General features: G+C 38.4%; 2 protein-coding genes across 7 annotated transcripts in view; one reads left to right on the forward strand and one right to left on the reverse strand.

Moving 5' to 3' along the window:
• Positions 1 to 25,768, reverse strand: part of Odr4 (odr-4 GPCR localization factor homolog) — a 46,695-nt gene extending 20,927 nt beyond the window's left edge. The window contains exons 1-10 of one of the 4 annotated variants that reach the window (XM_020161850.2): positions 25,578 to 25,768; positions 16,580 to 16,700; positions 13,944 to 14,078; positions 11,250 to 11,345; positions 8,737 to 8,843; positions 7,660 to 7,696; positions 6,724 to 6,864; positions 6,187 to 6,282; positions 5,302 to 5,370; positions 588 to 716 (exon numbers count right to left, since the gene is read on the reverse strand). In XM_020161850.2, the coding sequence (XP_020017439.1) occupies positions 588 to 716; positions 5,302 to 5,370; positions 6,187 to 6,282; positions 6,724 to 6,864; positions 7,660 to 7,696; positions 8,737 to 8,843; positions 11,250 to 11,345; positions 13,944 to 14,078; positions 16,580 to 16,678 (909 nt within the window). In that variant the 5' untranslated portion in view covers positions 16,679 to 16,700; positions 25,578 to 25,768. Of the gene's footprint in view, positions 1 to 587; positions 717 to 5,301; positions 5,371 to 6,186; positions 6,283 to 6,723; positions 6,865 to 7,659; positions 7,697 to 8,736; positions 8,844 to 11,249; positions 11,346 to 13,943; positions 14,079 to 16,579; positions 16,701 to 25,577 lie in introns of those variants that run through there. The other 3 variants (XM_020161855.2, XM_020161852.2, XM_020161854.2) reach the window with 3 other exon arrangements.
• A 103-nt stretch (positions 25,769 to 25,871) lies between these two features.
• Positions 25,872 to 27,728, forward strand: part of Tpr (translocated promoter region, nuclear basket protein) — a 63,293-nt gene continuing 61,436 nt past the window's right edge. For 2 of the 3 annotated variants that reach the window (XM_020161856.2, XM_074047238.1), the window contains exons 1-2: positions 25,873 to 25,976; positions 26,335 to 26,640. In XM_020161856.2, coding sequence (XP_020017445.2) covers positions 25,907 to 25,976; positions 26,335 to 26,640 — 376 coding nt within the window. In that variant the 5' untranslated portion in view covers positions 25,873 to 25,906. Of the gene's footprint in view, positions 25,977 to 26,334; positions 26,641 to 27,728 lie in introns of all 3 variants that reach the window. The other variant, XM_074047239.1, reaches the window with a different exon arrangement.

Genomic DNA, 27,728 nt, shown 5'->3' on the forward strand with positions numbered 1-27,728 from the left:
TTTCTAATGTGCTAATATGTTACAAGTATGGAATACTTACTAGCTATTTATAATCATAACATTAAAAGAGACATGGGTGCTATGGCTCAAGCTTATAATGCTAGCCACTTAGGAGGCTAAGATCAGAAGACCACCATTTGAGGACAGCCCAGGCAAAAAAAGTAGCTGGTGACTGTCAGCCCAGCTATGGTGGGAAGCATAAAATAGGAGGATCACAGCCCAGACTGGTCTGGGCAAATAAGAGACACTATCTCAATAATAACCAGAGCAAAAAGTGCTGGAAGTGTGGCTCAAGCAGGAAAGCACCTGCCTAGCAAGTGCAAGACCCTGAGTTCAAACCTCAATTGTAGCAAAAAAAAAAAAAAAGGGGAAAGAAAGGCATGAAATAGATATTCCAAATGTGAAAACCTTAGAACCAACTGCATAGTATATTAGCACTGTCCAATGAATTGGGTTTCATCAACTAAAATCAAATAAATAATAATAAAATCTAAGATTGAAGATGAAAGAAACAGAAAAAGATTTAGGAGTTTTTGAATGCTTGTGACTGCTTCCATCTCTCAAATGCCAGTCACTCCTTTCAGTACCTGCAGAGCATCCTTGACCTTGGGCCTGCTGCTGTGAATGTAAGCTCTGCATTTTACAGCACCCTTGAGGTTCACAGAACCACTGCAGGTCTGGACTGTGGCTGTGGATCTGTGGTCTGAATTCAGGAGCTGAAAGACAAAATATGGTTAAACCTTAACAGTCAACAATTATTAACTATATGAAACATTCAAATGTAATATTGGCCATTTAATGAAGAAGGAAGGAATTTTTGACTGAGTCAAAAATTATGGAGATATTGAAAATATTCTCCATAATTATTTAAAAAGCATTAAAATTTCTCTTTATGAGTTATATATTATTTTCTGAGAAATTTGAAAGACTGAAATTAAACCCAACTACATCTAAATGTCCTCCCATTAACAAAGAAACATAAAATACCAATAATCATTCAATATATTCACTAAAAACACATTATTTGCAGATTACTCAAATAAGTAGGGTGAAGATGAAAAGATGCATAAGGAAAACATGACATAGTAGGAGATATACAGTGTGCAGTATAAGAAACACAAAATAAGTATATAAAGTAGGAGGTGATAACTATGGTACAATCATAATCTACTCAATAATTCCACTTTCAACTGATTACTTTCATATGCTAAAAGTAATGCTATGCTTTATTTATGAAAAACAAAACATCAGCCTCACACTTGTAATTCTGGCTACTTGGGAGGCAGAGATCAGGAGAACTGTGGTTCAACTCCAGCCCAGCAAATAGTTCCTGAGGGCCTATCTCAAAAATACCCAACACAAAAAGGGCTGGCAGAGTGACTCAAGTGGTAGTGTATCTTCCTAGAATGTGTGAGGCCCTGAGTTCAAACCCCAGTACTGCCAAAAAAATTTAAAAAAAAAACCAAATTCCAAATGTTCCAGGTCCAGTCAAAAAATATTTATCAATGATTGAAGAAGCAAGGTGACAATACTGATATTATACTTGGAACAACCTTGCCATGACACTTACTCAGTTCACTGATATACCAGTATTGTGTGGGTAGAGAAGAGTAATGGGCTTTCCTTATCCACTCCACTAATCTTTACTGTAAATGAAATCTATTTCGAAAAATAGTGCCCTATTTTACTTATTTGACATATAATTTAAACTGCTATCATTACTACAAACACATTTATAATACATGTATTATATGTGTTAGGCTATTTAAAATAGACTACACAATGTACAACATACTATACACACATACAAATCAAGGAAAGACTTAAAGAATATAAGCACTAACTCATTTCTTTTTGGTGAAAATGTAGCTGAGTTCTACAAATGTAAATTCTTCTTGGTTGTCTGGACTTAGGTACAAACTGGCTTACAGCCTTTAGAAATCCAACTTGTTCATAATTGAAGAAACTTCTTTCTATGACACAGAATTTTGCAAAAAGAAAGGTATGGATGACCAAATGAAACCTGTTAGAAGTACTGGCATTTTTGGCTGGCTGTTAATATACAGAAAGGATTTTTGACTGTAAGCAATGAGGAAAACAGATGGCACTGACAAGACACATGGTTCAGGAAATACACAGGATTTAAAGGTACAGCAAGCAACCATCTAGAGTAGTAAGAGTTAGAAAATAAAAATGAAAAGATATGCTGAGATTATGAAATGGAGCCTAATTAGATTTTTCTAAAAGTATATAAAACAAGGAATTTGAGCAAGGAAAATAAAATCAATGTCTGACCCTTGTACGAATGACTATTTTCTGAGAAAACTTACTACAAGTGAATGAATACAACCTGCAATTCAGAAAGGACTATCTGAGGTTATATACAAGATAAAGTAGCAATATGAAAAAGCATTCCATATTACAAATAACAAAATAAGGGTTTCCACAGATGCTCACTCTGGGCAAGAATGTACATGTAGAACCAGTCAAGACTTACTTGTGCTAACCTAGGTGAAAGAATACTATTGTAAGGTTTATGACATAAGCCTCACACTGCAAAGAGTCAATGAGATCTGAGTAGAAGACCATGGCAGCAAGTACTTATTGAACATGTATTATGTATTGGTCACTTCAAAAATTCCTGTTGAGTGCCCAGTGAAAACGAGTAAGGAAAGTATACTGCAATATATAGTACTAAATACTATTATAGCAAATTCCCATACTCTCATTTCTTAACTGTAAAGCTGTAATTTAATCACAAAAGCAATTTCAAATTATTTAATAAATCAGTACATAAGGCTAACTAGCAAAGAACATGTAAGAAAAGGAACAGCCAGCCTTAAAATGAGGACACCTCTAAAATCAAAACAAAGAAAGAAAATAAGAGACTAAGAATACTTATAAGGTATTGAGAACTCATGTTGAAAAACTTAAACCCAATAACAACTTAGTAACATTCTATAGTTATACACAAAAAAAGAAGAAAATTAAACACCCTCATGAGCCAAATTGCTATTAGTTATGTTTTATTGAGTTAAAAAAACTGAAGGTCCTGGTAGTATTTCCTTGTTTCAAAGTCCAGTACAACATCGAAATGAAGTTTCCTAAAAACATTGTGTTATTTTTATACCCTTGTCTGTTCTCTAGGATAATGTTTAGTAGCATTAATGAAAACTAAGTATATTTTAAGAATAATTAGTTTTACATTTTTTCTTCAAGATACTCAAATGTAAATTTCCAAAGAGATGTGTAATTTACAATAACCATAGAGAACTATGAAGTTTGCTAATTAATTAGTACTTTGTTATTTTTATCAACTTAATGGAGCTACAGTTGTGCTTCAAATTAAGTGTAGGATAACTCTTGATACATCTATGTATGCATCTTTTACTTTTAAGTTGCTAAGAATTCTAAGTTCCACAACTCAAAATATGTCTGTGTGTATGTGCATGTGTATGAATGTATTTATTCTTTAAATTTCTATATACTCAGTCTTGAGGCAAAAGGCTTAAATAGGTTTTACTAACATAATGTTTCTAGAGCTTCCAGAGCAAGATGGTGAATTAGAAGCTTCTTCTGTGGAGACTCCATGAATGAGAAGAGTCAGGATAACAAAGGACAGACTATGTTCTGAAAAAAGAGAGAAGAGCATCAGGAATCAGGTAAGAGGTTACAGACCAGCTGAAGCACAGAAACAGAAAGGTGATGCACAGAAAAGGAACAATCACAAGTCTCAGGGAGCCTGTGGACATCCTGCCACAGTGATGGGTGGGAGGCAGCCACAGAGGTAGTCATGAAGAGCGGGGGAGGGCAGCACAGGAATCCACTGAGAAGTTCAAGCAGCAGGGAGCTCAGGCTGTGGAGGGAGAGGTGGTCAGTGGTCTGACCGCTGTGACTAGGAGCGAGCTAAGGATCACTGTGGAGACTGAGCTTTGAGACTGTGGCATGCAGACCACTCAGCCTCCAGAGCTGTACGCAGCATGGGGTCCACTGCCAGGTGGACCTGAGAGCTCTGAATGCAGGTTCTGCAGTTGCTCCATTTCCCTAGCCTCCTGCAGGATGATTTACTGCTGGATAGGGACTAAAAGAACTAATATAAGTGGGCAAAGTGCTAGGGTCTCCCCAGACAGAGCAATTTCAGTGCTCTATTTGCTTCTCACTCTGTGATACAATTTGGGGACACCCGTAACTGACAAACTGGGGACAGCCTGGGGAGTGAGTGGGAACCTGTGCAGATCACAGGCCACAAAGTTTGTTGGGGCCAGCAGCAGCTCCTGGTACACAGGGAAGCTTCAAGCGTGAAAACAGCTCTGAAGCTGACAACTGACCCTTGACTGGTCCTGTCCTCAGCCCATGTACGGCACCAGCCTGAACAGTAGGAATTACAAGAGACCCTGGCTATGACTGAGATTCAATCTCACCCTAGTCAGAATGGCTATTATCAAGACAATAAACAGCAAAAATGCTAGTGAGGATGTGGGGGAAAAGGAACCCTTTTTGTCAACAATGTTGTTAGGTGAGTAGGAATATACACTAGTACGGCCATTTTGGAAAGCAGTATAGAGATTCCTCAAAAAACTAAAAACAGAATTACTGTATGCCCCAGCTATACCACTCCTGGGTGTATACCCAAAGGAATCCAGGTCAGCAAACAATAGATATCTGCACATTCATGTTTACTACAGCACTGTTCACAATGACCAAGTTATTTAATCAGCCTAGGTGCCCATCAATGGATGAATGTGTAAAATGTGACACACACACACACACACACACACACACACACACACACACACACCCCAGAATTTGATTTAGTCACAAATGGGAACATTATGTCACTTGCAGAAAATAGATGGAAGCAGAGATCATTGTGTTAAACAAAATAAGCCACACTCAGAAAAACAAATAACTCATTTTTTTTTACACATGTGGAATCTAGATTTAATAATAATAATAATAATAAAAGACAAAAACATCAAAGTAGAAAGTAAATAATTTGGGAACAGGAAGGGAACAAGAGACAGCAATGCGGGAGGTAAGTATGATCAAAGTACATTACATACTTGTATGAAATGTCATAATGAAACCCATTATTTTATACAATTAATATACACTAATAAAAACATTTAAAAATCAGGGAGAGAAATAATGTTTTTATTTTAACTTTCCTATACTGAATATTTTATACATTTTGTATATCTCTAAAAATTTTTATTCTCTAATTAGAAACATAAAAACAATTTCATATGGCTATTTTAAGAAATAATGCAATTTCAAAAAGTGATATTTAAAAATATTTACCAACTGTGTTAGCAGTCGGACATCAAAAGAATGACTGGTTCCTTGAGTATTTCCTCTAGAAGACTTTTTCTAAAAAACAACAACAACAAAAAAAAAAACCTCACCACACACAAATGTTAAAAGGCAGACTGTTAAGATTGTAAGTGAAATATAAAAGACAATTTAGGAGCTATTGTACATATACTAAGTAAGTAAGAGAAAAAAACAAGTCTATTACTTTTTTTTAAACTTACACATTTTATACAGATATGCTACTTTATGCACTCTATTAATCAATATGTACTCTTACAACCATTCCTTACTTTAATTCCTCTGGAGGAGGAATTGGCAAATTATTGCCTGTGGGCCAAATCCTCACTGCCCCCTTTCTCTGAAAATAAAGTTTTATTAGAACACAACCATTATCATTCATTTCCATTATCATCTGTGTTTACTTTCACACGACAACAGCAAAGATATATAATTATAATAAGACAATATGGCCTGCAATGTCTAACCTATTTACTGTTTGGCTTTTTATATAACATTCACATATCTCTGCCCCAAAGGGAGAGGTGACCAAAATTCCTCTTCCTTCGGGTGAAGGGTATTTGAGAATCCCTTAAAGACCCTCCCATAAAATGCTATCATAGTACAACAATATAGGATGTTTAGTTTTAAGTAAGCAGTTTACAAATTGGACGTTAGAAGAAATTAACATAATACTCTCTAAAGCAAGTTCTAGGATCCCGGTTACACCAGAAATAATTTCCTCCCATCATTTCCTAAGAGAAACATTTAGCCTTTACTTAGAAAGACCTTAGAAATGAGTAGCTAAAATCATTTTTCGTGATGTTTTCTTAAGCACAAATTATTTTATAATAAGATGATTTTCTCTGAACTCACCTGTCCTTCTAATAGATCACAATCTCCATCTTTAACTTGTCCATTAATCAAATAAACACCGTTTTCTACTTGCTTGGCCCAGCGTGCAAGTCCATTCTTAAAAGAAGCATAACACGGAAATCTTTCAGATGTAAACTCACCTCAATTAAAATCCCTAATTCTGTAAGTATCCAGTAGTGCAATATTTAAATCCAATCTCATAAGTTAAAAAAAATGAAACTATACCCTAATTTTTTTGCACATTACACATATTTAACAATAGTTTCTTCTGATCTTTGTCCTAGCTAATATACCACAGACTCCAGAGTCTTATTAATTACATGACTATAATAAATAAAATTCAGTAATGGCTATTATCTTTCGAACACATTGTTCCACCTATAAAAACGATTCCTAATCTGGCAGTAATAGCATATTAGTTACTCATATAACACAATCATTACAAAGTGAGTTTCTTAGGATTATAAAATGAATGTCAAAACCAGAACAGCAGATTGTCCACTCTGCAATCATAATGAAGACTCATTTTACTGATACCTTCGTATTTTTCTCCAGAGTATAGGTGACAGAGGTTGTAGAAAGTGGGATGTGAATATTAATATGAACAGTACACTCTAAAGAAAGCCATGAGGTAGACAGTCCATTTTGATACTTCCAATCTGCTGGTCTTGGTGAACTCTTTAGTAGGAGAGAAGGTGGAAAAACATAAACTATGATATGGTTCTGGTAAAATACACACATCAATAAAACATGAAGCATATAACCAATAACACAAACAAGCTAACATCCAATGAATTTGGCCAAATTCTGGCATCAAAGGGCAACAGAGTAGCGCTAAATGAAAAGTAAAGCAGGTATTAATTTTGGTACTCTTTCATACATCCTAGGCAACCTTGCCAATTCCCAAAGGATAGGCAGAAAAAGATAGAAAATAACACACTAAAAATTCTATAAAGTTCTCTGGACTCCCCAGCTTTTACTCAAAACCTCAATAGTGTCAATTCTGAGGATTTTGATTTGCAGCATATAATCACTGACTAATATTAGGAATCAGGCATTCTCCTTTTTGTCCCATCCTTGATAACACTGCAAAGTTATTTTTCCACATTGCCTTTGGACACCTTAACAAAATGCTAGTCTGGGTTCTGCTGAATATACGTAGCTTGTTGACTAAACACTACAACTACCAAAAGTCCTCAGTCACTTTTACTATCAGCTTCTCAAATATAAAACTAAACACACAGTGAGGCAGGAGAAGCTTAACAAAAATATTTGTATCAATTTTCTTCCTTGACCGTAATGAAGCTAACATTTCAAAATAAACACTACAGGTGGTTACAGGGATTAATAAGAAGTTATGGCATTAAAAATTATTAAAATTAAATGTAGAGGTGAATTTTATTTAAAAATTTTTATTAAAAATAAAAATTCTTTGAAGATTTTTTCCTTAGAATAAAGAACAATTTTTCTTACCTTTGGATCATGGACATCATAAGTTCGACAAGATAGTCTTTATGAATTAAGGATAGAAAAGAAGCAATCCTTGATGAGTAACAAAATATAAACCATAAAAAATAAAAACAGAACATGCATCCAAGAGTTTTTACAAATCCTAATGCTTTACACACTTAAAAGACTTATACATAAATGTAGAGGTATGTGTGTATACAAATACATATGTACATACATATGAATTGCTCTGACAGTAGCACTTTTGGTGCTTGAAAATTATTTCCTTCCATTTATAAGTACTGCCAAACACAATAGAATGGAAGCATATGTGAAGTTTTCCTCAAACACAATCTGAGTAACAAAAAGGAGTGCTGGATGGATGGGACCAAGCCCAAGAAAGTTTATTGGGTCAAAAGGTTAGTTCATGAAACTTTCCAGTTTGAGTCCAAGTACGTTGAAAGTTAATCTTCTATAGGACTGGTCATTTCATGGATTTTGTCTTCTTCATGTCCTAATTCATTGGTTTCTTGGACCCAATGTGTCACTGCTTTAGTGAGGAGGTTCTTCCTTGGAACCTCTATCCTGGCATGTTAAAGAGTGGAGACTCTAAGGAGGCCCTATAACCGGCTTTTAGTGTCACTTGATCCTGCCAAAGGGCGTAAGGGTTTCTTGCCAGTTCAGTGCATTTGTGCTTTGAAATGCACAATTTTTATCTTCACGAAATAAAGGTCAAACTATATTAAAATAATAAATACATGACTTTGCCTAAGATGTCAGTGGGCATTCCTCTCTCTTTAGAGGGTCTCCTGTTCTTGGATGTACAGGGATAGCTGGTAGAGAGTTCCGAAACCTGAGTCCTTGCTGTCTCCCTCCAACTCTTATAATTCTGGGATGTGATTAACAACCATGATTATGATTGTAATTACTGGTAGTCCTGATTATAATGTATCATTTACAAAAAAAAAAAAAAAAAAACCTTCCCAAACTATGCCCTATGCCTTTTTAAAAAACGGTAACTTTAGCAAATGTTTAAGGGAAAAAAATCTGTAGAACTTGGTGTTATATACTTTTAACTATAAACACCTAAACAAAAGATACTTTTTTGTAGAAGAGCAAATGTGAAGTACCACTCGTTCTGAGACCTCCTCCTCTGTGAAATTCCAGAGTCTTTTTCTATTCAAAGATTTTTCCACAGCAAATATTAACTGAAAAGCAGAAAAACACACATTAATTCAATGCAAAATGAAAAGTGATGTGGAAAAGGCAATTATAACGTCCCTAAGACCCCATTTAGCTTTAACATTTCATGAGTCTACCATTAAGTTTTCATTCTTTCAAACCAAATAGAACTGATATATTAATCATTTTAGATTCCATTTTTAAAGATTTACATAAAAACTGGATTTAAAATAGAAAAGTGTAATTCCCTGTCATAAATGATTAACTGGACATGAAAAAATAATTTTGGGGAACTAGCTCTTACATGAAATGTAGAATAGGAACTTTTATTTAGAATAAGAAATAACAAGTGATTTTAACTATAAAAATGGAGACTGTTGCCCATTTAGCATTTCTTATTTGAATGTCACAAAAGACATAAGGCAATATATAAGGGCAAACAAAAATTAAAAGTGAAAAAAGTCAGAATAGTGACATAAGTTGTGTCAGAAATAAGAATTATAAAACATACTGATAAGGGTATATGTATCATAAATGTGGTTTTAAGTTTTTCTAATGTACAGAGAAAAAAATTTAATTTGTTATCTAATTTACAAATAACAGTCCATAAACTGAAAAACTGAAAACAAACTGGTCAAAAGATGCATGTCTTTCTTGATTAGGATATCAAAAGAACTTCTCCCAGAAACGTAATATTATATAAATGAAGACCAAAGTTCTTAATAATAATGTCTTATGGAAGATGTTAACAAGTTTTATTAGGATATTTCTTACAGTGTCTTTCAAGATAAATCATTTCTATCATTTTTTCTGTGACCCCCACCCCACAGTCCTTCTGATTATAGTTTTGTCTTTCAGATAGAGTTCCCCACTAACTTTACCTAGGCTGGCCTCAGAACACAATCCTACCTCTACCTGTCTCAAGTAAGTGGTACAACAGCATGCACTGCCATGTCCAGTTCCTCCCCAACTCCCAACTTTTTTTTTTCCTTTCCTTTTCTTTTTCTTTTTTTGAGACAAGGTCTTGCTATGTAGTTGAAGCTAGCTTGGAATTTGCTACCCTGCTCACATTGGCTTCAAAATCATGATCCTCCTGTTACCCAATTGCTGGGGTTACAGGCATACAGAAAACCATGCCTGGCCGAGATGTAGCATTTCAGTCTTATATTCTTAGGAACACAAGATACAAAAGCAAAAGGAAGAAGGACCTGACTGAATCCTCTAGCACTGAGTCAACATCCACTCCACTCAACTCAGCAGTGGCCACAAAAGGATACACAAGCAATGGTACTAACATTCAAAACACCAAGATTTAAATTATATTTTAGACTGTCAAAGATGGTGTACGACAGTGAAAGAGATAAACTTACTCAACATGGAAAAGAGGGCAAAAGACTGAAAAACTTAACAGGGAAAGGAGTACCTTCACTTTCTTCCCTTACTCTGTTAGGCAAAAATATTAAGATAGAAGGGTGGAACATCTGATAGGAGAGGTTACAAAACTGGAAGAATCAACAGCATCTGGGGTTCTAAGGAGCATAATTTTTTTTAAACTAACAATTTTTTTCTGGTGGAATTTTGTGCTTCTGAAGAGCATAAAGTCCTCCTTTTTCTTGGGGCATGAAATAATTTTGTGAAGGCTCATTTGGACCTTAACTGCTAAAACAGATGAAAGCTATCTGCACAGAGGTTTATGCTTTAGGTTTGGGTTTAAGAGAAAACAGCTTAGGACATTCACATTTACTCTTAGACTAGGTAAACCTCAATTCTCTAATAGAGAAATAAAATGAAAAACATAGGAGATGCAGGATGCATATTCTGTACAAGAATAAAAAGTAATACTGTTTATATTTTTAATACTGTTTACATTGTAATTTCAATTTTTTTTTTTTTTTTTGAGACAGGGTTTCTCTATATAGCTGCAGCTGGCCTACAACTCAGTAGTAGCTTAGGCTGGTCGTGAACTCAAGATCCTTCTACCTCAGCCTCCCAACTGTTGGGACTATAGGCACATGCCACCATGCCTGGCTTTAATCTCAGGATCTTGAAAAAAAAAAAACAGTGTAATTTGTTTTGTAACATGAAGAAATTTTCCTTAGGGGCTAGGACATAGCCTAGTGGTAGAGTACTTACCTAGCATGAGCAAGGCCCTGGGATCCATTCCAGAACCACAGGAAAAAAAAAAAAAAATCTTTAAAACAAGGACTACTTAAAAATACATAGTTTTCACTGAAAACATGTTTCCATTTATCACACTCAAGATATACAAGCGATTGTATAGAAAAGGCTGATTCAACATAGTCCTAGCATAAAGAATTATGGAACACTAATCTAAATGTGCCTAGGGTCATTGTATATGCATATAATTAATTAAAATAATATGTAAATTTGATCTTATATATATATATGAGTTTTTGATGTATTAGACTTACTCTGCGCAGAGAATTTTGAAAATCATTTGCCAGTTCTAAAGTTGTAATAATAAATACTCCAAGAACTAAAAGTCCCCCAGGTAGCATTCTGGATACCTAAAAATCAAAATATAGTATTAGCTACCATAAACATGTATAGTCCTTTCTATTTGACAAAGGAAATATCAAACCAGCTAATACATACTAGTATCACTGTACACACAGCATTGAAGTAGGGGCAGTTGAAAAACTGGTTAAAATAACGAAAAACATGACAACCAAGATGAATGGGGTGTCATTATGTACACATCTTCCTAGGGTGTCTTTAACTTTTTACCTTAAAATCGCTGTACAAATAAAGCAATTTGTTAACAATATCCTTTAGCTACATTAATATATTAACTTTTTTTCATAAGGCTGAAAGACGAAAATAAATTTTGAAATTTTTCAATGGCTTCCCATTTCAGGGAAAAAAATCTGCATCTTATCTTAGACTGGTATTTCAGTATTTCTAGAATCTGGCTAATATGATGTTCAGAGCCTCATCTGACACTACTTTCCTTGAAATACTCAAATATCAGATGCAACTACTCACTATTCTCCATATATATGTATACATATATATGGCTTTCTACCTCTGCCCTTACTCAGGCTGCTTCCTCAGCCTGAACTGACTTTTTCCTATACTTCTACATGTCTGGATTCTATCGGATGCTTCAAAGCCAGCTTGTGGATGCTGTCTTCACTGATAATTTCATCTCTGAGCTCCACAGGATTTCATTGCAGCTTTCTGATTGACCTTATCACACAACTCTGTGTTATATGTACATGCTACCAGTTTTCCCTCCATATCTGTATTTCTCTTCACACAATAATGGCTAAGTTCCTAGCACAACATGGATTTTTCTCTGCCATCTATGTTCAGAGATCAGAATGTTCTGGTTAGCTTTTGTATATAAAGGTAAGTCTTAGAAAAATAGGTATCATAGTCTAATTCTATTATCTATTATGACTGTTAATGGTTCCCCTTGATTCCATAAATTCTACTTACTATAATATGACACATTTGATAAAGTTTTCAAATTTAACATGGGAAACTTGTACTTCTTAAAGATCACTAATTATAATTAACCATTTCTTTCTAGAAGTAAATAGGTTAATCTGATTTACTATAGAATTGATGCATATTTTCTGTGTACTTAAATGTGTGTGTATACATATATTTGTCCATATATACCATATAAAATTTTACAGGAAATCAAAAGCAAAATTAGAATAGTTATTTATTAAACACTTGAAATTGAACTGAAAATACTTAGCATTTTCTTTAGAAAACAGTATTAAAAATTTCTTAGATTTGTTTTTTATAACTACTCCCGCATCACAAACACATGCACACACATACAGAAACGTGTGTTTCTGGGTTTTAAAGGATTTAAAGTTGATTGGAGAAGGAAAAACAGCAATTCTACTTTCATTGTATTTTTCTCTTTTTTCTTTGTGGTGATAGGGATCAAACCCAAGGACTTCGGCATACTTGGCAAACATTCTACCACGTCATCAGCCCTTGGTTTTTTGAGACAGGGTCTCACTATATAGCTCAAGCTAGCCTTGAACTCTCAATCCTCCTGCTTCAGCCTCCCAAGTGCTGGGATTACAGTTGTGTACCACAATGTACAGTTTAATTCTATTTTATCTTTTCTTATTATCATATTAATGTTGTATTAGGAGTACATTGTGACATTTACAAAAGTTCTTAACAGTACTACACTTGAATTCCACTCGCTCCATCATTCTCCTTTATCTCTCCTCCCCCCATCTCATATTCTTTATTAGATGCCATAATTCATTCAATAAGTACTTTTAAGTGTTGGTGTAGTCATTATTCTCTCTCTCCCCCTCTCATCAACTCCTAAATCCATTTTGTCTGTTCATAATGGCAATATTTTTTCTCCTAGACACCCATGCTAAAAATCTCAGTCATCTCCAGCTGCTCTTGCTTAATCTCTCTTTACTACCAATCTACTTTGGTAACTAAATCTTCTTGATTCTAGCTCTTTCTCTGAAATCATTTGGTAATGAAGTCCTAGCTCACTGTAAGTCAATTTATCCAAGATTCGTTTACCTAATATTTTGGAGCCCTTTATACTATAAACCTGAGTGCTAGGCACTCAGGGTATAGTCATAAATAAAACACACGTGACTTATGTCCTCACAAAGCTCAGAATCCAGTTTAGGTTCATGCTATCTTTTTTTGGATTATTGTTATAACTCTACAGTTTTCTGTTTTGAGTCTCTCTAGTTTCCATTTACACTATGCCAAGATACCAAAGTTATCTTCTAAACATTAATCCCTTCTCAAAGTAAGGAGCTCTGAACATCAATTATGCAGGCCTGTTTACCAAATACACTCCTCAGGACTGAACTCTAAAGCCATCTTAATAGCTGGCCTCTTCTAGTCTTTTTTAATTGTATTCTACATGTCCCATGTTTCAACTATACCCAATTACTTGCTATTCTCCTAACATACCTTTACTTTTATGCCTTTGTGTCATTTATCTATACTGTCCTTGGTGTCTTACTGATCCTTCCATACAACCATTGGCAGGTATTTAACAAGTACTCCAAAACCCTAGTCTGATAACCCGAGAACAAAGTGCTTTTTTTTTCATTAGTCAAATAAACACAAACGATTATAGAAAGAGACAAGATTACCTGGCTGGCATGTTCTGTGGCCCATTCTTCATCCACATTATTCAACTTAGCTTTCAGATGCTTGAGGTTCTCATTTTGTTCCTCTTTGGGCGGTGTTCTAGTGGCAAGAATTACATAATCCTTTTGTGAAGAACACTTCAAAACAAATTATATATATAAAAGAAAAGAAAAAACAAATTATAAAAGCTTATTAGTGATATCTGATTGCAGAATCAGATATCTGAGCTCTTATGACATGCAAAAACTGAGTAATATTTATAGTAGGTTATGGAATCTATATTCATGGAAACTAATCTTAATAAACAGCCTTCCAATATTTCTCTCATGTCACTTATCTTTTGATGTTTTAATGTACTTAATATCAATTTATTATTTATTTACTTATCCCAAATAGCACATAAAAATGGTTTACTAGGTATGGAAATGAACTACATTTATTAAAATGTAATATGCTTAGTCAATTTTCTAATTATTGTTTTTATTTTCCAAATAATTTAAATACATTGGATATTTAGCAAATACATAATCCTAGTAAAATAGATCAACACATGATCTTGTGCATCTTGTTTTAATTGAAGTGGTAACAGTGATAAACTTTCTCAGAGGTGTTCACTGAACCACAAAGGGAGTTGGAATACATAATGTGAAGTGATACCAGATTCTAAGGTCTTTGAGTTAACGGTAGTTAGATGGTAACCAGAGGTGGAAGATCTAAAGACAAACTTAGAGAACACTGCATAGCCAGTTTCACTAAAGTGAACATATCCTAAAAAATGAGGAAAGTAAGGTTGATAATGCAAATTAATCACCTGAAACTCTCCAATGACTATTAGCATCATTTGAGATAGAAAATAAAGGAAGATTAATTATTTCTACAAAAGTATTTTACAGAAAGCTACATTCAAATGTACACAGGAAAAGGATGAAGCTCCTCATTAAAGAGGCTTTTTTCATAAAATGTCGAACTCCGAAAAAGTGACATTGAGATTAGGAAGTAAGCAACTTTGAGGGGAAGGGGGATAAGTGAGCTCTGTATTCAAAAGGAAGAAAAAGCATGTATAGAACTGGAAGGAATAAAAAGATGGCATGAGGCCAGGTGTGACAGAGACCAGCCTGGGCTATATTGTGAGTTCCAAGCCAACCTAGGCTACATAGCAAAAACCTGCCTGTCTCAAAACTCCAAACAACAAACAAATAAGCAAAAGACAGCATGAATACAACTGGAATACAGACTTATCTGCAAGAGGACAGTTTTGCTGAGCTCTAGAAACAACTTATATCCAACAAAGAAAGTTTGGAAGAAAGTCTTCTCCCTGATCTTTTATTTTTAACACTTTCTCTAAGGCTATCCCTTAAAACTTCTAAATAAAGGGAGGTTAAAAAAAAATCTTAAATATAAAATTCCTAACAAAAAGACTCCCACATTACATGCTAAGTAAATGAAATCTAAACATGTTCAGATCATTCCAATAGAGGAAGCCTGGCTAGTGGTAATACCTGGGTGAACTGTACAGATATATACCCTCTGTCTTCTAAGAAATCTGGTTTTTTAAAACTTTGAAAACGAAACTGTCAGGGTGGAGTGATGTTAACTAAGCTCATATAGAATGGAAAAAACTTGAATGACCTGAAGACTCAATAAATAAGTCCTCCTGGCAGTGCATTACTTTTTATTATTTTTTTGAGGTGTACAGATCAAACCTAGGACCTTGCACATGCTAGACCAGTGCTCTACCACTGAAACATACCCTCAGCTTAGTGCATTCTTTATAAGTAGGTAATGTGTGGCATCAGATTACAAGAGAAAGTATGGAATGATGAGAATCAGAAAGTTATTCAATGCAAAGGTTCTAAGGCATCAGACTAAGATAGGCAGAAAGAAATCTGTCACAAAAGAAGCTTTATTTAGTATTAGGCCTCAAGTCCTGCATGGATATTGCCAGTTTGCCTATGTGACTTTTTTTATCCTTTGTGTTTCTGGCCAATCCCTGATGATTAACTGATTAACACACTCATCCTTTAATCATAATAAATCAGTGATCACTTATGCTTGCAAAATGAGTGCCCAAATCTCTGTTCTATTCTGTGTTGATTTTTAAGGCCGACCTAGACGGCCAACCTAGATGGCCAAATTTCCCCCAGTCTCTTTCCCTACCTCAATATTAAACCAATAATTTTTTTTAATTCGATAAAATGGATATTACAGCATATAACAGAAATTGATCATTGTTGCTATAAATCTGAGAAAAGACACACAGAATGGGAATAAAATCGTCAAAAGAACTGTCTTTTATATAGAATTGAACAACTGAGAATTAATAAAGATTAGAATGGAGTACAAAATGCTTTGTAAAGAGAATCAAGTATAAACAATCTGCTCAGGAAAAATTCTTTTTTTTTAAAAAAAGGAAAAATTCTAATTCTGGAGTTTCTACATCATAAGTTACTTTCACAGTATCAAAGGGGAATGTGCTGTTACTTGAGAAAACTTGGGCCAGGTTTGTCCTGCTTCTCTAAATCCTAACTCAAAGATCCACTTTAGATTTATTACTTCTACATCACATCGTTCCATCATTGTTTAATTTAAATCAACATGTAATTTGTTTTTAACAGTAAATACAGAGTAAAAGACATACCTGTCCTATTAAAAGGCCAGAGATAAAATCCTTTCCTTGGAGATTGATGTTTGAAAGATACTGGCCAACAGTCTCCTCTACAATGTAGGTTCTTCCCATTCTTGAGAGCTAATTCAATCTCCTAAATCACACAAAAAAAATTGCATTTCTAGGCAAAAATACAATTTTCAATGTTATTAGCGTGGGGGTGTACTACAGCAAGGAAAGTGGTACTATGGTGATACTATCCCTATGCCCTGCAGTGATTGCTTACTAGACAGGGCGAAGTGCAAATGTAACTTCAGAATTCTTCTCAACTCAGTGCTGTAAGAAATAGCTACCAATCAACCAGAGTTGACATGAGAGTCAAACCTACTTCTCATACTTGCCACAAGTGAGAGAACACTAAACTGTTAGTCAACACACTTTATTTCTTACTTTAGATCTACTCCTTAGCTGTATTTGCTTGGGTAATCTATCGATGAGTCTCTGTTTCTAAAATAGGAAAGGTGAATTTCTGAATAGTTCATTAGGAAGTAGAGAAATTCAAATTCATTTACCCAATGAACATATTGTAAAACAACTATTGGCTAGAAATTATGTTGGATGGGATGTTACAAAAGTGAATAATGTTTATCGATCTTGAGCAACTCATAATAAGACATAAGATAAATAACACTACAGTAATGACATCTATACAACTTCTATTTGATGCAAGGCATTCTTCTAAGTACTTTACAAATAGTAACATTCAATGTTGACAAAACTCCCATGAGGTGGAACTATTATTATAGATGAAGAAATTAAAACAAAGGTTAAATAACTTGTCCAATTGGCAATGCTGGCAAGTGGCAAAGGTGAGGCTTACATTCAGGTAATACAGCTCTAGAATCCCCCCTGCTCTTCAATATTATGCTGAACTGAAAGAATCATACTTTGTCATTCATCTAAATCATTAGAAAGCTTAACTCCTCTTCTGTCTCTCTCAAGTTTGTGGATGGAGACCATTATTGTATACCTACTGACTTAATACTCTTTTGGTTTGAATTTCAGTAGATTAAAACTACTGAAATAAAAGAGCTAGGCCACAACGTATGATGACATAAAAAAGGCTCAAATTCAGTGTGGAAAACAAAAATGTAAAGAGAATGATATATTTAAAAAAAAAAAAAGGTATAAAAAAGGCTGCGTGCAATGATTCATACCTGAAATCCCAGCCACTTAGGAGGCAAAAAGTTAAGTGAGAGCTCATTTCAACCAATAGCTGGGTGTGGTGCATGAGTGTCAACCCACTTTGATAAGAATCATAAATAGGAGGATTATGGTCCAGGCCGTCCTGGGCAAAACTGCAGACCCTATTTGAAAAGCAACTAAAACCAAAAGGGGTAAGATGTGTCTCAAATGGTAAAGTGCCTGCTTAGAAGGCCTGAGGCTCTGAGTTCAAACCCCAGTGCCACTTAAAAAAAAACAAAACAACTGTAAAATAGAAAAAAAGACTGTGGGAAGACAGTTGTATTTTGATTATTGCAAGTTAGAGACAAGAGTCATTCAGGTTCTGTAAAAAAAAGTTTGAGTCTTATTCTGTCAAGAATAAACTCTTAAGGCTACTAAAGACATGTTGGGCACTATATCTGACACCAATAGACTACAAAGCCAGTCACCAAATGATTTCTTTATTACTCTAAAACTAAAACCCCACAATGGATTCATACTTGAAATAGCCTACTATTGCCTTACTATTTCAAAGAACCTCAACAGTTTTTTTGTCTCAAAATGAGTAAGCTTTCTTCCTAGTTCCTTCTGACCACAGTACATGTGAGTCAGACTTGCATACCTGATTTCTAAAACTGCCTAAGTCATTAATGCTCTACAAAGGGCTTTCACCTCTTGCAACAGGAAAATGAACATCTACTAGTCTATGAAATTTGGTTGAATGCCAGATATTTTTAGTATTCTTTAAAAAATTTTAAAACTAGGCAACAAAAGTTAATTTTAACAAGCACTACAGAAATTATATACCTTTATTTATATTGTTTTGACTTGATATTAATTCTGATAGAGTAATAATGTCACCATTTTGTGAATCAACCAAAATGGCAGCCCTGCCCCTTAACAGAAATTCCCGTGCTCTAAGACAGCCCCACTCCTACTAGAGACTACCTCGCATGCATTAACTTCCTTAACCTCCCCCACTATAAAAGCCACACCTCACCCAGAGTCTGGGCTGAGCCATCTTTCCCCAGCCAGCCTGGCAGTTTGGGCCTGCCATTAAACTTTCCTCTTGGATGTGAGACTTTTCTCGTGAGCTTTCTTTGTGAGCGGCGTTTTTCCTAACATTTTGGTGTCATGACTCAGATTGGGTGTGCTCCCAGCCCTGACCTTGCTCTCCCCGCCTCCTCCACCTCATCCCGCTCTCTCTCTCTCTCTCAACTCCCATTCCCTTCCTCCGGGATCTGAGCTGCTTTGCAGGAACCCCCAATCCTAGAAAACGCCACTCTCTCACAGCTCACAGGGAATTTCCTTCACCCCAGCGCGCCTCCAACTGCCATCAACCACAAGCCAATCTTCCCTCAAGGTCCTCTCTCGGTGAGTCCTCACACACAGAGCCGTGATCTCTCTCTCATTTCCTCAAAATCCTAGCACTAGGTCTCGGCTCGCTCCCATCCCTGGGAACTGGGTTCCCCACTAGGGACTGTGGACCCCTGTGGTGAAGACGTTCCCTCTGGGTGCTCCACAACACTCTCTCTCTCTCTCTCTCTCTCTCCTCTGAGGACCTGATATTTCAGGGACACACACCATATCTCTCCTCAGGTCAGGCCTCACCATGGGAGTTGGACCACCCACTTCAGACTCCCCATTGGGATGTCTCCCGGCCAACCTTGGGCCCCTATGCCTCACGCCTGATTTTAACCCATGAAAGCTCATTTTTCTCTGTAATCAGGCATGGCCCCAATATCCATTAGACAATGTTTCCAAATGGCCACTTAATGGCACTTTCAATCCCAATATTTTAAGGGATTTATACAATTTCTGTGAGTGTGCTGGTAAGTGGAAGGAACTTCCTGATGCCCAATCCTTTTCCTATGTCTGCACCAAACCCTCCCTCTGTACTTCCTGTTCCCCTAGCAGGATCTATTAGCCTCTAAATAAACCAAATCCTCTCTCAAACCTCCTCCTTCCCTGTGTAAGCAGACATCTTGTGCTGCTCATGCTGCTTATCTCTTCCTATCTTCCTGAGGGACTTTCCCATCATGGTGTTAAACCAGCCACTCCTTGCTAACTCTGGCCTCAAGGTGATTCCAGCTCTGGGAGAGCTCATGCTCCCTTCCTGTGGAGACCAAGCCTGCGGCTTATTCAGGTATGCCTCATACTATATTGGGTGAGTCCTGTTTGATTATGGCATCTGATGACTGCTTCTCTTTTCCCCCCGTCTAATACCCCCTTTTTCCTGAGACAGTGATTGGAGAGTGGAGGTTTCATGTTGCTGAAAGTGTTCCAGTACCAGTCAATGGGAGTGACCTAGAGGCACAGGTGATGGGTAATCCCTCACGCATGTGTCATGCCTCCATGCTCTGCCTTCCTCTCCCTTACCTAAGATGTCAGGACACCTTTTCTGCTTCCTCCATGGTCTCACCATGTGTCCTCTGTCTCTGTCTGCCTTCCCTTCCCTGGGCTTACTGGGACCCTGCCTCCCATGAAAAACTTGTAGCATGGTACCTTATGACTTAAGTTCTTCCAACTAGTTTGCCAGGCCTCTCAGTCTAAAGTAACTTTAAGTCAGCTGCTAGGTAAAGGCACTTACAAAAAAAAAAAAAAAAAAAACCACAGCTGCTACGCTAATGCCCTAACTCTGCCCCAACAAGGGGAGGAGGGAAAGCAAATAGGTGTGCTTGCACACAGCAGGAACACCTGCCACAGCTAAGAGAAACCATAGTCAAACCAAACACACATCCTAGGCCGCCAGTTGCACTTCCACTAGAATAAAACGTGGGCAGAGTACACAAGAAGGGGGGAAGGGCAACAGGATCAGGCCTAGACAGTCAGGCTCGCTTGTCCCGGGTATGTGAGGAGAGGGTCAGTGCCTTGCGCACGCCCTGCTCCTAGCCCCACCTCACACCTCGGGGCACTGAACTCAGCCCTTGTAAGCCAATTAATTGTTAGCTCAAGGTTCTAGTCCCAGAAATCACAAAATGGACAGTATGGTACTGTTATTGGCCCGGGATGCCCTCTGAATGCCCTTCTCTAAGTTTACAGATGATTTATTCCTTTGTTAAAAAAGTAGCCTTTATTAAAGAGGCTGCCAGCTGTTAACTAAAAGACAGGATCCTAGGATTCTGTTCTTTCTGGATGGGACCTGCACCTTCCAGTCTTCTGGCTTGTAGATGTTGGAAGCTTTGTACTGAGGCCTGGCCTCAGTATGCCTGGGTGACCAAGAGAAATGGCCTTCACAGGGTTCCTTAAATTACAGTACCATACTCCAATTAGACCTTTTCTATAAAAGGAAAAAAGGTAAACTGAGGTCCCCTATACAAATTTCTACCTTCTAAGCCACTCTAATATTCAGAACCTCCTAATGGGTGCTTCCCCCTTCAACAGGTAATGGTAGGAAGAGGGCGAGCCTATGTCCCCTTCCAGCTATCAGATCTAAGAGAAATTAAAAAACATCTGAGAAGCTATACTAATGCCCATACAAATACATTCAAGCCTTTATCTCTGTTATCCAAACCTTTCAACTGACATGAAAGAATATTATGCTTCTACTAGACCAGACTCTTGTCTCATTAGAAAAGCAATGGGTTCTGGCCCAGGTCATTCAGGCTGGAAATGATTACCATTTACAATGAGCCCCAATACTAGTGGCACCTGGAAATGAGGGAATAAATGTGCCTACCTACAGAGACACAGGCAGTCCCCTTGACAGATCCACACCAAAAGGGGCTGATGATATGGCTCAAGCAGTAGAGTGCTGCTTTGCAGGCATAAAGTCCTGAGTTCAAGCCCAGTACAGCCAAAGAAAAGAGAAAAAAAGATATTTGGGGCTGAGGAAGTAGGTCAATGGGAGAATGTCTGCCCAGCATGTGCAAAGCCCTGGGTTCAATTCCCCAGCATTGCTAAATTAAAAAAAAATGTTAAAAAAGATAACTGGCATTAATGTCACTTCAGCCATCTCATAGTGAAAGAAAGTAGTTTAACCCAGACCAGATCCCTCATTCTTCAGGTGAGGAACTGAGGCCCAGAATGGTTCAGAGACCTGCTCTCCAGAGTATCAGCTGTCAGTGTGAAATAACAACTTTTCTTTACAGCAACACTCTGAAGAAAATCCCCTTATCTTTCTGCAGCATCTTAAGGATGCTATCAAAAAGCATACCACAGTGGACCCAGAGTCACAGGTGAGAGAGGTTCTCCTCAAAGATAAATTTCTGACACAGTCAGCCCCAGATATTTGTAAAAAACTCAAAGTCTGTGGCTGAAGAAGAAAAGTCACTGAACCAAGTAATACAGCTAGTAATGTCTGTATTTATACCTATGTCTGTATGTCCAGGATCTTACTAATAAGAGAGAAAAAGATAAGAGACACCATGGCCTCATTGCTGCTCTCAGAGAGAGCACCACCTGACTGGGGCCTGCAACCTAAACTTGCTACCATGGTGGACAGGAGGGGCACTTCTGCACAGGATGCTCAAAAGGGGGGAAAGCATGGGAGACAGCCCTGCCCCCAACCGGGACCCTGACCTTTCTGCGAAGGTAACCACTGGAGGTCTAAGTACCCCCACCTCCAGATGGAAGGCAAGGTGCCACCTCCTATGGATTGACGGGTCCTGGCCCCCTGTCCACATTCCAGTTCTTGGTATCAATGGTGAGGAGCCTTGGGTAGCCATGATGGCAGAAAAACAAAAGATCATTTTCCAGCTAGACAGTGGAGCTCATTTCTCTATTTTACCTTTCTCTCCAGGTCCCCGGTCCAAATGACAAAAGTTATCGTTAGGGGCAAATCTGGCCAGCCTCTAAAGTGCTAATCTACCTGGCCTCTGGCCTGATCTTGGGGAGACCTCCTCTTCTGTCACTCTTTCCTCATAGTTTCTGAAACTCCAGTGACTCTGCTAGGATGGGATTTACTATCTCAACTAAAAATTCAAATTCTCCTCCCTCCAGGCAGTTATCTCTGCTGCCCCCTCCTTCAGGAACAAATAGATTCCACAGTGTAGACTGATGAAATGCGTGTAGGGCGAGCTAGGAAGGCCCTCCCTATTCAAATAAAACTCAAAAATCCCTCACAGTTTCTACACCCAAAACAATATCCCCTCAAGCTTGAGGGATGATGAGGCCTTATGTCTATCATAAATTCCTTAAAACAACAAGGGCTACTAATTAGTTGCTTCAGCCCCTACAATAAGTCTAAAATTCTTATAAAAGTTAAGTTTAAAATACAAGTTACAAAGTAAACAATTGGAAAGGATATAGATAGGTAGTGAATGTATTTTTTAAGAAGTTAAAGGAAAAAGGAATGTTTTTTGGATGAGAAAGGATTTTGTAAAGAAGGGTTTGTCCTAAAGATTGTTTTAAATAGGAGGGCTTAAGACAAGCCATCAAAGCGTTTAGTATGTTATACAAAGGTCTGAGTAAGTTTCAGAAGTGTATAATAAAAAGCTTTGGTGTGTGATAAAATTAAAGATGACTATAATCTAATAGTTGCCTAAAAGATTTTTAGGGTCATGTCAAACTAAAATCAAATTCTCTATGTCTATCAAATAACAAGGTTATCTCAATATTGTTCTGCTCTGAGTAACATCTACAAAAAAACATTACAGAGAAAGATTTTATCAAAGAAATTATTTGTGTTTTCTGCTGATCTTGTCAAGCTTTAAGTACTACTAAATCAAAGTTCATTTACATATTTGCTTATGTGTCTTAAATGACCACCTTGTAACAGTGTCGTGTCTATACTTTATCTAAATATGGTACAAACATTTACAAAGTTATATAAAAATGAGGTAGAGCTCTCTTTTATCCAAGAGTGTTACATTTAAATCCTGACAGCCCCTGCCTCCCACAGGTCACCTACCTAGGTGTGACCTTAAAGGGACAGACTCACTCCCTGAGTCATGAGTGCATCAACCCAATCTTTCTTTTTTCCCTCTCCCTCATACCATAAGGCAGCTTAGAGCTTTCTTGGGAGTTACAGGATTTTGCAGAATCTATATCCCTAGATATGCAGTCCTTTAGCAGACACCTTCTATGCTCCTTCTAATAAACTTGCCTCCAACAGACTCTGCTCCTCTGGCTGACTACCTACCTTACCTTAACCTTCTCAGGGAAATTCTCAGAGCGCATGCAGAGCAGATCCTGCCCACCCTATAACAAAGGGATCTTGTTCTCCTAAAGGATCTTCTACCGTCTCCATTGGGACTTTGATGGACCAGCCCTCATCTGGTCATTCTCACAACACCCACTGCTGTCAAGCTCAATGGAATCCCCCAGTGGCGGCACCTCTCAAGAAACAGAAAAATGGAGAAGGGAGTTGGAAGACTCTTGGAATCCTCTAGGGAACAACATTTCACAGTGGTTCTCTTGGCCAATGCCCATCCTAATGCTTATGTTTCTTGGTCTCCCATTCTTAAGCTTCCTCCCTTATATCATAACCAGTTGTACCTCCAGGGATATCAACCTCTCCAAAACTGTCCATAGGACTACTGTGAGGGCCCCTACCAGGACGTCACAGGAGTCTGAGGATCTCGCCCCATACAACATCCCCTGCCAGCAGGAAGCAGTTAAGAGGCCGACACTTCACCCCAATTCCCGATCCTCAGCCCCTACCTTCATCATTACTAAAGAAAAAATGGGGGAATGATAGAATAATAATGTCCCCACTTTGTGAACCAGCCAAAATGGCAGCCCCGCCCCTTAACAGAAATTCCCGCACTCTAAGACAGCCCCACCCCTACCAGAGACTACCTCACATGTGCTAACTTCCTTAACCTCCCTCTTCTATAAAAGCAACGCCTTGCCCACAGTCTGGGCTGTGCCATCTTTCCCCAGCCAGCCTGGCAATTTGAGCCCGCCATTAAACTTTGCTCTTGGATGTGAGACTTTTCTCGTGAGCTTTCTTTGTGAGCGGCAGTTTTCCTAACAAATTCAACTTCCCTGGCCTCTGGTTTCCTAATACAAAGAGAATTTGGATCCCCGCAGACCTGAAAACTTACTTAATTTTAGGATTCTGAGTACAGAAAGTACAGAATAACTGCACTTTCCAAATGGTAACTCAACAGTGTAATACTGTTAGGAATGCAGTACAGTACTTCACATTCCAGTAACTTTAATAAAAGTGTTTCGATATAAAACTTTTGGGGAAGAAAATAAACCTTAAGCTCCATACTGATATAGTTTACCTTATCACAAAATATCATGAATGGGATGCTTTTGGGTATAATTCTTAGATGTCTTCACAAGGGATTCAAAAGTAGAAATTACAGAATAGAGAATAAGTTTCATGTGAGAACTAAGTAACCAATTGACAGAAGACCTGTGACTGGATCTGCAGGGAGGGTGACATTTGTCAATCAATAATTAATAAATCCTTTCAGAGGACTATTAAACACGAAACTAAAGATTCAGCTGGAAATTATGATGTAGAAATAAACAAGACGTTCTGTGATGATGGGAGGGTGACATATAGCTTTTAAGAATGTGTTTATAAACTTGTTACAGAGGTTTTCATTTTTAAACATCAACCTTTTCTGCAATGTCACCATAAAACATAAACTGCATTCAAATTCCACCTGTTATCTTTTTTACCCTCTTCCTAAACATTAAGGGAGCTTCTTAACTTCCTGCTGAATCACTCAGCACCTCTCCCCCAAAAGCATCCAGGTGCCAGGTTCCCCCTAAGGGAAGTCCGTCAGACCTGGACTTGAGAGTGCCAGAGTGACCGTCCATCTGCTTCCCACACCAGATCCTTTGTTTTCCCCCCGTTAGGAAGGAATCACGCAGGAAACCTAGACATAAACTTAGGCTGGCTCACCTGTTCTCAGAACGCGGACGTGTGCTCCTTCCTTACCAGAAGGGGGCTGGGGTGCTAGTGCCAGCCTGTAAGGGCCAAGCGCCCCTCTGGTCTTAAGTTCCGCAGCCAATGAACTCATCAGCAAGCGACGGCTTCTTAAGCCTCACTTCCCACTCCAAACCCAGGGTCTCGGGCGTCAGGTGACGCACATTGATGACGCACGCAGACCTCCCCACCCCTTCACTGCAGAGCTCCAGCCCAAGCGACTTTGGTCGCCACCCCGCCCCCTTCCGGCGCCTTCGAAAGCGTGGCGGTATCCTGGAGCTTGCCGTCCAGCCTCGCTGAGACCGATGCCCTCTAGTGGCTCAATATCTAGGAACCGCCAAAGAGGACGACCCATGGCATCCCGGGGTTTTGACGGTAAGATCTTCAGGGAGGGACATGGGTTGATGAGCACGTATGTGGCGCCACCACGCGGACAGTGTTCTTGCAGCCGAGCGAGGAGAGCCCCGGGGGTGGGGAAACGAGGAAGCGGAATGGGCTTCAGGGGGTTGAAAACACGGAAGGGGAGGAGAAAAACACTACGTTTCCCAGAGGCCTGCGAGGCTTGCAGCCGGTGCAACCTGGTGCCGGAAATTGGTGTGCACGGCCAGGTCAGAGGCCGCCTCTGAACTCGGATTCCCAGCGTGCATAGCATCCGGAAGCTGCGCGCGCACCTTGGGCGCGGGCGTTGTGGCGCATCTAGTGTTGCAGCTTAACGCAAGACTCGATTTGCCAGGGTCCCGCCGCGGGAGTGTCCGGCGGGCAGTCGCGCGGGAGCCACCGAGCGAAGCTTCCGAGGCCGCGGCCCAGGCTTCGGGCGCTTGGCTTTCGCCTTTGTTCTTCGCTTCTACTCCGTCGGCCGCCGCCGCCGCGGTCCCTGGCCCTAACGACATGGCGGCAGTGTTGCAGCAGGTCCTGGAACGAACAGAGCTGAACAAGCTGCCTAAATTGGTCCAGAACAAACTTGAAAAGTTCCTTGCTGATCAGCAATCGGAGATCGATGGCCTCAAAGGACGGCATGAGAAGTTCAAGGTGGAGAGCGGTGAGTGCTGAGCGGTGCGCGCGTCCCGCCCGGGTTCCCGGTGCAAGCTCGCCCTCCGCCCGCGACCTTGGCTGCCAGCATCTCCCAGGGCCTGCTCTGCCCTGCTGCTCCCATGCTCTGATAAGAAGGGGCCTTTCTTCTTCCTTCAAACCCGGCTCTGTTTCTATTCCGTCTTCTTTGTAGATCTCTTTAACCTTGTCCAACACGCAGAAGTTGTGAATTATGTGGGTCTTTTTACACCAGACTTCACAGCGTCTGCGACCCCTCTCCAAGTCAGATCCAAGAACCTGATGTTTTGTGGCCCTCTAAATGACAGTAATTCCCGCTATTTTCTAGGTACCTGAAGTCACAGGCCTTGCCTAGTTGACCATTTCGTGCAACTGTCTTAGACATGTGTCACCTCGTGATCCCACACGAAGGAGATGCTCACGAAAATGAGTTCAAATGCAAAAGGCAGCACTAGAAACGCAGAGAATTTACAGTGAATAAGTTTGATACATCGTATTTCTCCCTAAAAATTGGAGTTTCACAGAAAACATTAAGTTCTGTTTGTAATTATGTATAGTAGTTCTTTAAATAAGAAACTTACCTACCTTAGTAGCTTGAACGTCCTTGAAAAAAAAATTTAAGAAGTAGTGGTTAACATTAGTAAAATAAAAATTGCCTGTTGTGTGTTTTGGTTGCTGTTTGTTTGGAAAAATTGGCACTATTTTTGCTTGATTGACTGGAAATTACTGTCTGAATAAATTTTCAATGTAATTATCAAGCAGAATTGGTATTGAAATTAGACAGTTCTCTGAATCCTGGAGCTGAATATAGTAAATGCATTCTGTTTACACACTAAGCATTGAGTGTTTTTTCTGTCCTGATCCTGAGCTGAAGCAGACAGACCCAGTCTCTTCTCTCTGGAAATTTCACATTTGTTTTTACAGAAATCTGCTAATCTTGCTTTCAGGTAGTCTTACACCAGCAAAGCAGTTTTTAACTAAATAATTTTTCTCCATTTAATATTTTTATTTTCAAAATTCAGCCTTATGCTAAGCATTCTGTTGGTGTCTGCCTAGTATCTGTAAAATCACATTTAAACA

This window comes from Castor canadensis, chromosome 11 (genome assembly GCF_047511655.1).
Source record: "Castor canadensis chromosome 11, mCasCan1.hap1v2, whole genome shotgun sequence".
NCBI lineage: Eukaryota > Metazoa > Chordata > Mammalia > Rodentia > Castoridae > Castor > Castor canadensis.